Source organism: Excalfactoria chinensis, chromosome 15 (genome assembly GCF_039878825.1).
Source record: "Excalfactoria chinensis isolate bCotChi1 chromosome 15, bCotChi1.hap2, whole genome shotgun sequence".
Classification (NCBI taxonomy): Eukaryota; Metazoa; Chordata; class Aves; order Galliformes; family Phasianidae; genus Excalfactoria; species Excalfactoria chinensis.
This window is the reverse complement of record NC_092839.1, coordinates 9,039,833-9,053,360: the sequence shown is the minus strand read 5'-3', so window position 1 is coordinate 9,053,360 and position 13,528 is coordinate 9,039,833. Positions and strand designations below refer to the sequence as shown.

Sequence of the window (13,528 nt, the reverse complement as noted above, 5' to 3'; positions counted from 1 at the left end):
GTGGGAAGCGTGCCAAGCTCGCTAACAGCTCTGCAAGCTGCTTCCTGACTCCGACAGCTCGTCCTCTTTCACAAAGTCTGTTCCAGACTCAGTTCCAAGAAAGTACTGTGCAGTACCCAAGCTCGTGTCATTCAAAACGATTCGCTGCTGGTGTGCTCACAGAGCACCAGACTTTGGCTCTGGCCTCATCTAGCTAATCGAAATAGAGGCTTCCTTGCAGGCAATCAGAACCCTGCAAACCAGGGTAGGAATCCTCGCACATCACAATGTAATTGTCTCTCTGCATTTCACTTACTCTCCATCTGCCAAAACAAGCAACATTTCAGCCAAGTAAAAGTGACGGCACACCAAAGCACAGACTTAAGCCCTCCTAGTAAAATTCACTCTGAGACATGGCCATCAGCACTGCTGTGAGTGAGTACCCGGCCCATCTCATCTGAGGGAACCAGAAGCTGGAGGGGGGGCAGTAAGAGCTGAGGGGTAACAGGATGGGGATGAGTTTGGGAGGGCAGCTGGGAGATCAGCAGCTCTGTGCAGTGCTGTGCCAGTGCAGAAGCATCAAAGACATGTGGTAGTACAACTTATGCAATACATACGTGTTTCTCTCCATCAATCTTCTTATCAGCTGCCTGCATTGCATCCAGGTACTTAAAATACAATTCCATCAGCCTATCAACCTGCAAGGGCAGAAGAGATAGACCTAAGCAAGAGAAAAAGAACAGTGCAATCATCTTATCCTTAATGCTATGCTGTTTTCCTCCCAGCTGCAGTCTTTGCAAAATAACAGGTAATTCTGTCACTCACAGGAAGGAATGCACTGGAAGGCTGCTACAAGTGCTGGACAGATGAGCATGCTGAGTCTGTGAGCATCTGAATGTAATTCCATATCACAATACAGCCTCATCAGCTCCAGCTAAAAGGAAGCAAACAGACATGTTCCTGACTCTCTTTCTCTCTCTCTCTCCCCCATGTTCTGCTTCTCCAGCTCTCCAGCTTAAACAAACTTTTCTGTCTATAATGAATCTAATTGTCAAACTTCTGTTAAATACATGAGACACTCTGGCTCTCCTGCTCTCTGTATCAGGCAGCTGAAACCCTTTCTAGCGACAGGAAATTTTCTGCAATTGGTAGAATGAGTTATGAAAAAAAACACCTTCAAAACATACTGATGAGAAATACAGAAGAACCGGCATTTCCCCAGTGGTGGAATTTACAAATCCCCTGAGAGCTACTGGTTTGCAAAAGCTGCTGTTACTGTTCCACAGCTATTTGATCCATCCACTATCATGTAAATATTTTGGAAAGAATTTCCCAGACTAAACGCCACCAAAGCAACGCATTTTTAGAAGAGGAATGGAGAATGCTAAGCGTGTACTATTGGAGCTCCTACAAAAGAGCTTCACTAGATTAAACAGGCACCTTTCCCTGCTTCCCTGGTACCATCAAGGGCAGCACAACATGTTACAGGGTCAGCCCTCAGCAAAGAGGCACAGCACAGCACTGGGAACTCCTAGATCCACATGCACCCGGAAACAAGAGTGCTTATGATGCAGGAGGCCATGCACTAGAGGCACTGCCAGGTCTCCAGTTTGCAGGCAACAACATGAACAAGAGAATAATGGCACATGAATGTACAGGCCTTCACGAGCAGGAGCAGGGACTGCTTTTTAGTAACTCGGCACGTGTCTGCAGGCATTTGGCCTTACCAGGCTCCCCCCCAGCACTGCTGCCCATCAGCTGCAGCACACAGCAGCACACTCGCTCACCTTCTCACTGTCATTCTCTGTAAATTTATTCAGCAGCCGCGTCCTCTGCTGCCCTCTCAGGTTTCGTAGGAGGGAGGCCAGGATGGAGCAGACATGTTCTAGAGAAACAAAATGAAAATTGCATGCTGAGATCAGAAGTAGGAACTTATTTTCTCTGTAACATGCCATCAAATTTACTACTACCACTCCCACACGTAGCCTTGATGAGCTGGGTTTCCTTTCCAGCACAGTGAGAGGGAGCAGTGCAGCAGTGCAAGCAGCAAACTGTGTTCGTGGGGTGCGTGGGCAGCTCCCATCCATCACAAGCAAGCCAGGAAGGCCTCCCCAGCCGTGCTGCACTGCTTCTGCAGCCACCCTGGAAAAAGTGACTTACATAGAGCACAGATTCTGCATCGGTGCAAACACCCAGGCTAGTGTGCAACCCAAGAGCACCACCTACATATAATCTAAGCAGGACCTCAGGGATTTTTTGCCACTGACAGTTCCAGAGCTCTGCCACAGGTGGCTCAATGCACCCATTCTGGAGCTATGGCAGTGCCAGGGGTGACCCTGAGCTCTTGCATAGGTGGAGGCTGCACAGCACTGCCATGAAGCTGCAGGAGTTCCCACTCCCATGCTCTGCTGGTGTTCCAGTTCCTCACAGCATTACTGCAGAACCAGGATGTGCTGCTCAAATGCTGGAGCATCCTGCAGGCTTACCTGCTTTCACATGCCCTAACTCACATTTTTAAGGAGAAGCCCTCTAGGTATCCCAAAATGTTTTGCAAAGCAAAATCTTACTTGAAAACATTGACAGTGGCATGAAATAGTGATGTTACAAATCTGCAAGTGGGGTCTGGAAAGATCCAACCCCAAACACAGAGCCCAGCGAACTGCAATCAGACCACAACGCTTCGTGTAGGACAAAACTCCAATGACTGAGAAAAGCTCATTTTTGTGATTTCTAGTAACAAAGAATGTTAACTTTAACTAACGCACACAGAACTCTGCACTCAGCATTGTGGCTCATCCAAATAACAGATTCCCGTCCTGTTTGGAAGGGCTGATGTAGCATAAGTAACAAATTGGCACAATCAAGGTCTGTTTAAGCAGACTGATGCCCATCCTGGGTGTTCATTTCTGAAGACCATCAAACAAAGATGCCTCCTGCCTTCTGACTGAAGGTCTTTCACCAATGACGTTCGCTATCAGGTTGCTGTTCTGTTGCTGCCCTTTCAGTTCTTCATGCCCAGGGAACTTATCTATGCAGGTATTCATTCCAAGGGCTTTGCCAACTTTCAATGCATGTCACAGAAGAGTAAGAGCATACTGACTAAGGAAAAGGTTCTGCTGCTGTTGTTTCTAAAGGCTGTATGCAGCTGACAGGCTCCAAGGGAGGCTTCCTTTCTGCTGGAGGGTGAACGGGCAAAAAAACCCCACAGAGATAGGAATTCTCATTTGGAAATTGGCTGAACTAATTTCTCAGGTTATCAAATTAAGTATTCCTAAGTAAAACTGACATCTCAGTCAAGAGAAAGCATTTAAATTAAGATGAATTGAACAAACATCCTTTTATAGTTCATTAGACTCTCCAAGTGAGCAAAACTAGACTGCAATAACTGTATAGAGAAAGAGCAGAACACGCAGCCCCATCAAACAAGCTCTGATTGCTTCGCCACAGCCTCTCTAATTCAGAAGGAATTGGTGCTCTCTATTTTTAGCTCGCCGAGTCTGCTCAAGAATGTCAAGTTGGAATCCAGCACTTGGACTTTTCCAAGCCAACTGTCGGATCCAGAGCCCCAAATCCTTCTGCCTTTATGGACAGCTGAAATACGCTGACCCTCAGCTCTGTGAGCAGTTTTGAAACACAGCATTCAATACCACATCATCTGCATTCCAAAATCTTCAATACAGAAGCATTGCTTCAAATCCCACCCCCAAATGCACCTGAAGAATTACTCAGAGCCCATGCAGACCAGGGGAGCCTCTGACCTCAGGGTGCCCACATCCCAACACAGCCCTGCTGTGCTGCACACGGTGCTGATCCCTCAGAGCCGCTTTGTAGTAACCACCAATGTCTCCACTACAAAACGATCCCAGCTAATCCTCTAAGGGAATGCTTCTTCATCAGACACGCTGACACGTACACGAATGCTATCCCAGCAGAAGAAGATCAGTCTTACTCTTACAAAAAACACCAGACTTGGCACCACAGCATTTGAGAGTTTATTTTAATAAGACTCATTTTGAAATTCAATCTATGAACGCCCACCATTCCTTCTGAATATTAGTGAACGGATGAGTGACGTGAAGGCCATTTGCACAGATAACCCCATTTTCCCAAAGGCAGATTTGCTTTTTTCTATTACAGAAATAGGCCCCTCTAGGGAACTATTCCGATCCCTTTAGGGCTCCCTAAGCTGCTACCTGATGCTCACAGCAGCCAGTGCTGCATGTGGATGTCATCTGCAGATGAAGCAAAATGACAAGTTAAGTCAGTGATGCAGACTGCAGGTCCAGATCTCACTACTCAGCAGCCCATATTCTAGCTACAGATGAAGATTTCAAAGCACCCCCAGCCTCCATCACTTAAATGCAACCACAGAACCATCCCCTCAGCGCTGCCTTCCAGGAGCTGCCTTGCCAAGCCATTACCCTCGTTAATGTAATGTTAGCAACTTTCTGATGCTGGTGCTCCAAAACAAATGTACTGTTACCAGCTCACCACTGGCACATCTTTCAAGAAGAAAACAGCCTCTTGCTGAATCTGTCACTTCTCCTCACCATCCTGCCTGCCAGGAAGGAACCACCCTCTGCAGCCTGCACAACCTGCCCCAGCTCTGCGGCTGCAACAAGCTCCACGTGGCAGGGCAGCAGGGGGCTTCCACCCCCACCTCTCCTCCTGGGGACACTGAGTGTCTGATTCTAACTGCACTGACATGGTGCCTGGGTTCAGAGCTCCCTTTTTGTTGCTGTTTCCCAGCCCCTTTCCCATGGCTTGCTGCAGCAGTTAAGGATGGATACTGGGCAAGCCTGAGACCCACTCACAGCTCATGAGCTTTTGACAGTATTCATCTCTTACAGAACCAGGAGGAGTAATGAACAGGCACGACATCTCAAGCATCACTGAAAGTATTTACAGCTTCTTCCAAAAAGTAGTCAAGTATTAACAAAATGGAAATGGCACTGTTACCAGGAGCGGGCTGGCTCTGACCCCAGATTCACAGGGTCTCGCAGTAATATTCCAGAGCACATTTCTGTTAAAACAGAATTTTCCAGGAGAGAGAAGGGGGAAAAAAAAAAAAAGGAATAGAAAAAAAGCTACTTCAAAAGCATGCAGTTTATTTCTGCAATGCTTGATGTTCATCGAGTCACACTTCAGTGCCCAGAGCCACAAAAACACTGCTTTTGAGGTGACATTTGTAGTTGCCTCATTACTCTTTTCAAAAGAGTTTTGCATCAAAGAGTTAAGAGCTTCAAACAACAGACCCTACAGGAGTAAAATAACTTATTAACAGCACATGAAATGGAATTGCCAGGAACTGCTGATACCCAAACAAGCAGGGCAAGTGTGTCATCAGCAGCCAGCACTGCAGCAGTGAACAGGCAGGCTGCATGGGGCTGGGAGCTGCAGGAGCTGCGACGGGGCTGGCACACAGACCTACCTTCATGCTCTTTTTCAGTGGTTCCAACCTTCTTGATCTTCTTGGGTGACTTCATGAAGAGTGGGAAGATGGTTCTCAGGCCAAGAATGTCAACGAATTTGTGGCAGTTGTCTGTGCCCTCGGGTCCGATCATGGCATGATCCAGCACCTTCAAGGCACTGCTGCGGGAAATCTTCTTTTCTCTATGGGAAAAAAAAAGGTGCAACTTAAACTTCTCAGGGACGTGAGGAGCTTTGGACTGCACTACTTCAAAGAGAAGGCATGAAAAGGGAAATTAATGTGACAAGGGAAGTCACAGGGAGCCAGAGAACAAGCTCTGAGCAAGATTTCCTTCAAGGAGCCAAAACATTACACTGACAAATGCTCTTTTCAGAACTGCAGTTGACGACAAGCTATTATCTTTTCATCTCTTTTCATTATTTTTTATTTCTATTTCCTATTTTCTTTTTATTTCATTTTATATATTTTATATATACACACACATATACGTATTTACTCTTTCTCAACTACTGAGGAAGGTATTGCTTTACTACCTTATAAACATTAGCATAGAACACGCAGGGGAGACTCAGTGGGTGCACCAGACAAATACTGTCACACCACGAGGATCAGGATTTAGGGTTGGCAATAATTCACTTCAATAAAGGAGTGTGCCTGATGAGCGCAGCCTGGTGGTCAGCTGGAAGGAAGAAACCCCCACCATCCCCATACAGAAAGCTGAAAATAAAGTACTGCTCAGGCCAGATAATACAAGAAATGTTTTCGGGGGAAGTAATTGCATATTGATCAGCATTTAGGAAGGTTGCACAGAGCTGATCTCTGGAATATTCATTGGGTCTAAGTTCAGGCTTTTAGAGATCAATAGTTGCTTGACTGGACTGTCTAGAGTTGATTTTATTTGAAATATTTATTCTGCTGGAGGGTAAGTCGTTTATCTTAGTCTCATCTCGGTTTATTGAGGTAACTTTTAGCTGAACACTAATTCAGAGACAAGCACACAAGTATCACCAAACAGAGAGTGACTTCAGACTAATAGAGAACCCTGAATTACAGCTTTATTTACAACCATTGTTTCCTCCTTTAATACCTCCATGTCTCGGGGAATTTATGACTCCAAAAAGAAGAAGTGCTAACATTATTCGGACTTCCCATATTAGCACCATCTCTCACCGACATATAGCAAAAATTACCCACATTTCATGGGAAAGTTCTGTATGAAATGACTCTGTTTAATTAACCACAAGACTTCAAAAAGAGATGGTCCAAATTTCCAGAGGGTCATTAGGAACAGCAGGACAAGAAAACATTAAAGCATTTTAATCATCATGAAAAATAGACCCTGAAATAATTATTGCTGAGCTTTGAGGAACTGCACAGAACTGTCCATTTTCACCTCATTTTTGCTATACAAGAACAAATGTTTTCGTGAGGGTCACAGCAGAGCTTCAGAGCAGGAGGTCACGTTGCCCAAGCGATGCACTTTCCTGTGAGCTTCAGATAGTAACAGAGAGCCATGCATTTTCCCTAGGCAACAGAGAATCTTCTTGACACATCCCCCTAGGGAATCCGGAGGCTGTATCCCCTCCAAACCCTAACACAATTTTACAGCAGAAGCAATAAAAGCCTCATGTCAGCATGCACAGAACTGACACTAAAAGCCTGCTCTTCTCTCTTTTGGCTTTGTAAGGCAAACTGCTTCTAGGTTACTAAGGCAAGGCTGGAGGACTGTGTACTAAAAAGTGTTTCCTGACCTCAAAAATAGCACTGAAATTAATTCTACATGACATTTACAAACTTTCCACTGCTGCCTACCCCCTGCCAAAGCCTCTTATTTTTGGTAATGACACTCCATTAAACACCCTGCCTCCGTGGCTGCAGAGATGCAATCAAATACCAGGAGATATCACAGCTCTCACCCCAGCCCCAAGCTGCTGCTCGCTTCCTGCTGCCACAGCTCCATCCTCACAGAGCCCTCAGCACCCTCTGCAGCTGCCACCTGGCATTGCAGACCCACACAGCCCTGCATTCAGGTGCCACCACAGCCTGCCCAGGAGCCCACAAGGCAGCAGCACATCATGCTGACGGCCACGCATTTGAAGTCTCAGCATAATGGGCAGTGGTGCTGCTTTCATTACTGTCTGGAAGAATCTCCCGAGCATGTTAAACGTTTGGCTGAAGGATGCTGTGCTTGCCCACACTTCTGTGCACGCAGCCATCAGCAGAACAACACAGTGAGACGTATTTGGTCGCAGCAGATACAGAATCCTGTGTTCTCTAAGACAGTAATGGAGATTCAAGCCTGATATCTTTATTCTCACACAGCTTATCTATCTCGCATCGTTGTCAATAAACTTTCAACACTTTGTCCTTTCATCTGCACAGACTATGGTACAATGATTAACCGCCTTTAGAGGAAATACAAAAATAACAGATCTTTCCCCCCCAGCCTTCAGAAGGAGAGAAAAATATTCTGCCCTGTTGTGGGTAAGGTGGTGAATCACAGCTGAATGACATCTCTATTCTTTGTTGTTTATCATGAACATATAAAGGTACAGAAGTGTGATACTCTCAGGCAGCTCTCCAGATAACAGCCATCAAAGTGTGTTTCCTACCTACAGAGTAGCCTGCAGGCTCCACGGCCGCGCTGCCCAAGGAAATGGGAACACCTGCAGCACACACCGACTCCCAGTGACAGAAATTAACAGAATCAACTGTCATCTTAATATCCAGCAGACACTAAATATGTAACAAAAAACACAAATGCACACCGAACGCCTGCAGCATCAGTGCTTTGTCTCAATCAGCAACAGAAGTACCAGATTAACACTTTCAGCTCCAGTCTGAAAACACCATGAGGAGCAAGCAGCTTACTATGCCCTGCTAGGCACTGCTCTGTCTAGATGAGTTTTACAGTGTGGGACAAGTCAAGGTCAGAAGGAAGTTGGGTTGGGGGTAAGACTCAGAGAACCATCAAGTCACAGCATCTGCTCAAACAGGTAAGAACAATCTCAGCTTATTATTTATCTTGACCAGACAGGTGAAAGGAAAGAAGGGAAAGGAAGAAGAGAGGGAAAAAATCTAACGCTAAGCACAGCCCAGGCAGCAATAAAGAATTAAAGCTTCCAGAAAACAATAACTGAACAGTTCCTTTTCTTCCACTGCCACTTTACCAATCCCATGCAGAGGAAGTTAGATTCAGAAGCAACAGAAGACTGAGGCCTTAGAAACTCCATCCATCTGACACCATGGAGACAAGATGACTTGACAAGATGGAGCACAGAAAAGTCAATGCATGGAACCATGAAAACATGACTGCCCCTACAGCAGGGCCAGCTTCAGCATGGCGCTGTGCTCCACCTTACCACAATCTTAGTTCTTTCTGTGCCATCACAGATGCTGCTAGCAGTGACATCAGGCTTTGTCTTCCTGACCCCTTCACAACTACTAGGAGGGGGGAAAAAAAAATGCATACAGGGAGAAATTTTCCTCTTGTCACAGTTTTCCAGCTGGGCTCCAAGTGCAAGGAGTGGTAAATAGTAGAGACCAAAACTCAGGGAAAAGCTATCAAAAATCCAAGTGTTGAGTCCCACCCACATGGCACGAGAACTCCAAGTAATTAGTTCTGCAAGGCTAGCTCAGCAGCTTAGTACTTGAGGCAGAGGGAGGCTTCCCTCTCATCCTTAGTTTTGGAGCTTTTCTTTAATTAGCCTGAAGAAAACTCAGTGTTCCTATTTGAATAATCCACACTTGGTTATTTATTCAGTTCCCTGCTGCTGCACATTACCCAGCCATGCGCTGCAGGAATACATCACTTCTCGTTGGTGTTTGCTAACCAGCCGCTGCATGCAGCTCAGCACACTGAGGGAAGCAAGACAGAGCCCTGCTGTGCCCAGTCCTGAGAAGTCTCAGAAGACACAGTTCCAGGCTAGAAAGCAAAAGTTGACACAGCAGAGAACTCTCGAGATTCAAGGTGTGACAAAACACATCACAAGAAGAAATGAATATTTACACCTATTTCGCAAAAGCAATTTTTGTATCAATGTCCACAAGAACAGATGACATACAAGGCAGCGAGACCTAAACTGGGGAACTAAAGGAAAAAACATTCCTCCTACAGACATCCAAAGGTTCTCTTACCCTTATGAGGGTCTTTTGAATCCCGACAGGATTAGTGGCCTAACTACAACATTCTCTCATGTGGGAGTCTGCCACAGACCTGCACTGGTAGTTTCCAGCAGCTATTAAACCCAAAATTAAAGAAGTAGAGTTTGCATGTCTGAGAAGGTACAAGCGACATGCTGGAAGAAGTCAAGTATACTAGAACACAAATTGTATAAACAGAAAAGTACAAGTATCTATTCTGAACATGTGCTGGTGGGCCAAAAGCAGGCAAAAAAAAATCACTAAGTGACACAATACCTAAGCATCAGATTCATCAGCTGGAGACCCTCGCCTTTTAGGAACCGATCCCGGTTGGAACTGAGCATCAGGCAGGAACAAAGAGAGTCAAACAGGTTCTCCATCATTTCCTGTTCTTCTGCTGTACTGGGGTTATGTCGTTTAAACACCTGCATGACAAAGAAAACCATTTCCCCACAGTGCAGGGCTTGGTTTGACCCCACACTGTTGCAGTGTACATGAACGTTTTGCATCACAAGTTTTAAGCATTTGATACTCATAAACCTGCAGTCATCCAAACAGCAACCAAACACCTGACTGATGCACTCTTTTGTAGCTCTGCTGCCCTTTTTGCTGTCCTGACTCTATACCAACAAATGAGCAGCAGCCTAATGCATGACTTGAAGGATGATGCATGGCCTTTGAAGAGAAACACAAACTCACTGAGAACATTATTCATAAAACTACGTGGATAAGCTTGTTACAAGAGAACTTCCAGGCTAATGCATACCTGCAGGTCTGCTCTGCAGCACCCTGCCCTACCAACAGGGCTACTGCCTGATTAAGAAACATAAGCAAACTAAGAACACATTACCTTCAGCTAGCTCAATGCTAGAAGCAACACAGAACAGCACTTGGAGTGTTCAAGATGGCCAAACTGTAACCCCCCCCTCTCTCACTCTCCCCACAATTGCAATAAAATTATTTAACTTCTGTGTAATTTAACATTAATGCCTGTGAAACAGAGATTGTCCTCACTCACCATTGACACTGTGCTCATTTGGCAGTTACTTGGGAACCACTTAGTGTCACCGCTAAGATAATGTGCTCATCCCTTCTGGTACCCACAGACTGCTGGGACAGCACTGCATCCCAGCTCTGTCCCACCTGCCCACCCCCAGCCTGCAGGTCTCCTGGCAGCAGGGAGGATTACTCACAGATAACTGCTGAAGCAGCACATCGATCCCATCCAGCTCCCCGAGCAATTCTCTGTTGTCTAGACGGGAGTGGGGGAAGGGAGAAAACAGAGAAAAATGAAGCTAACTGTCAGATTTTACTGCCATCTAACACTGATACATCAGCAAACAAAATCGATATGGCTTGACAGCATACAAAAGCTGCAGAGAAATAGTGAGCACATGCGCACACAAGAGCATGCATGGGAATGATAGCATGAGCAAAGGGCAGCTGAAGGCAAAACGGTGCTGCCGTGATCTGAAACCAGCCCACAGCCCATCCTAACAGCACATCAATGCCAGAGGCAGCTCTCACCATCATTATTCTGGAGCAAAATAGCCAGCACCTCACTGCAGTACAGCTTGTTGGCATCAAAAGGCATCTTAGCCTGTTGGGGGAAGAAGGAACAAAAGACTCATCAGGGACTGCTTTGTGTTCCATTGAACAAACTGGGGAATGCACTGATCAAATCACTGACTGTATAAGCACTGCTAAAGCAAAATATAACAGCAGTAATTTTGCAGTAAGACCCAATGACAAAATAGCAATGAGCCTTTCTGACTCAGGAGCATGAGTGCATATGTAGAAAATCACCTCCAATTCTTCACACCATCCTATATCACTAACTTTGAGTTGGCTCAAAAATAACCTCAGAACACTCCCCACTTGTGGGCAACACAGAGGCTCCCTCCTGTGATAAGACTTCCATGGTGTTACATGTTGTATGTATGGCTTATCCCTATTCTGAACGTCTGCACCTGCCACCAAGAAAACACATCACAGTCATGTTAAATAGAAGCTGTCAATTGGATATGAAAACCAAATGTCATAGTTGGGTTTAGACATTATGTGACTGTGCAGCTATTTCATATGTCCCCTCCATCTCCAAAAACATTAAAAAAAGAAAATGGAAAAACAAAACAAAACAGGGATTATTGCTTCTCCTGGAAGAAAAGGGACTCCAAACACGAGCCAGTGTTCTTCTATGCTGCCCAAGGTGCTTCATGGGCAGAAAGAGACTAAACTTCAGTCAATCACACAATAATATGAACTGGTTTGCTGTTACTATAAAATTAAAACATAAAAATACCTCTTACCAACTGACAGTATCCAGCCATTTACATTCACTGCTCTGGACAAAAAAAATGCATGAAGTAATGAGCACAAGGCTTACACGTACCATTTCTCACCCACTATTATTCCCTTTAGCACACAGCTACCTGCAGCTTGATTGAGTAACCCTGGCTGTACAGGGCTACCATGGGCAATTATCTCAGCCTGCAACCAAAAGAAAGTGCCTGCAACAGGAAACATGAAAAGCGGGAGGATCCCAAGTGTCACAAGTATTGACTTTAAATAAAGCTTCTCATTCAAAACAATTCTTAGTCATGCCACAGCTGATGGTGTTTATAGCAACCACGCAGCCCTTCCAAGCAGGTGCTGGCACAAGTTGGGCATTGCAGCAGGCACTCGGTAGCCATCAGCTCCCATCACAGCATGCACCAACTGCTGTCATACAGCAAGCATTAGGAAATAACGTCCTGTTCTTTCAAGGCTGCACAAAGCACCATTAAACCTTGCTTATGTTTGGAGAAGCGAGCGATTACATTCTGCATCTGAGCTTTCTGAGGCAATTCTGACCATCAGAACACAATTATGCAACTTGAAATGTTGTCGGCAAACAGAAATTCACACCCTGAGCCCTGTGCCAGATGTCCTTATCAACTTCCAGACAGAGCCTTCATCTTAAGAATCACCCTAAGATGGCCTTCAGCAGCACACTGCTCTACCCAGATGCTGAGATACCGGTTTAATCCTAAACACATCTGTCAGGGCGAGAGATTCAGGACCAAGCACCGCCAATAGCAAAGGCTTCTGGGCAAGAGTTTTATTAGCATGCATCTCCCCACAACGACAGCTTGTAAGCAAGAAAAAGCGCTGCCTGATCACACTTCCCTGAGCCCAGAGGGAGTTAACACATGCCAGGGCGAAGGGAACGCACACATTCAGCACCGAGTTTCTCAAGCCTTTAACATTCATGTTCTGCTGCAACAAGCAGGGGAATCCAAATTGTGATTATTTTGCTTTCCCAAGTTTCTAAGTCTTTCAGCTGCAAGAGTAATTATAAGGCAGGCAGCAGACCTGCACTCAGCACATACCTGCCTGGAATAAAATTAACTTTGCCTTTTGTATTTAAGCAGGAGGAATATAATTATGTTACTACCTGTAGTGAGAAATAATGCGTTACTCCTGCTAACAAGTATACAAGGGGCACAGAGGAGTCTACGTATGACCACAAAGCTGTATTTCTGTGATACAGAGGGCACATTGGCTGTACAGACATTTAAATGAGGAGGTACTAATGCCTTGCTAGCGGAGTTAGGAGAAGGCTCAGAATCTATTTGCTGACTTCCCTTCATGAGCTCTGTAAGAGTGTTCAACTATCAATTCATTTCCTAGATTTTTCTATGGAATATTTAGGTGTCTCTTCCCAAAAGACAGAGTTCAACTGTGTAACTCACTGCCACGGGATGCTAAAAATATCAATATGTAAATGCAAAGCCAAAGGCAATCTACTTTACAGTTGGAGGAGAGTTCTGAATTCACCATATTCACAGATGTTAGAACGTGTCGCAAAGATACCCTATATAAACTGAAGGAGCCAATAGCATCCCAGGATTCTAATATTATGCCAAACACCTTCTCTAGCACATCAGCTCCTGGTCCAGTGGCTTGTCAGTTTTCATTGCGTGCCTCCCAAGT

General features: G+C 45.3%; 1 protein-coding gene across 1 annotated transcript in view; it reads right to left on the bottom strand.

Annotated features, from left to right (window-relative positions):
• The window catches only part of CTNNBL1 (catenin beta like 1), a 38,212-nt gene that overhangs the window by 10,967 nt on the left and 13,717 nt on the right, over positions 1-13,528 (bottom strand). Inside the window, exons 8-13 of the mRNA XM_072350035.1 lie at positions 11,081-11,153; positions 10,747-10,805; positions 9,830-9,978; positions 5,411-5,592; positions 1,767-1,864; positions 597-677 (exon numbers count right to left, since the gene is read on the bottom strand). Coding sequence (XP_072206136.1) covers positions 597-677; positions 1,767-1,864; positions 5,411-5,592; positions 9,830-9,978; positions 10,747-10,805; positions 11,081-11,153 — 642 coding nt within the window. The remainder of the gene's footprint in view (positions 1-596; positions 678-1,766; positions 1,865-5,410; positions 5,593-9,829; positions 9,979-10,746; positions 10,806-11,080; positions 11,154-13,528) is intronic.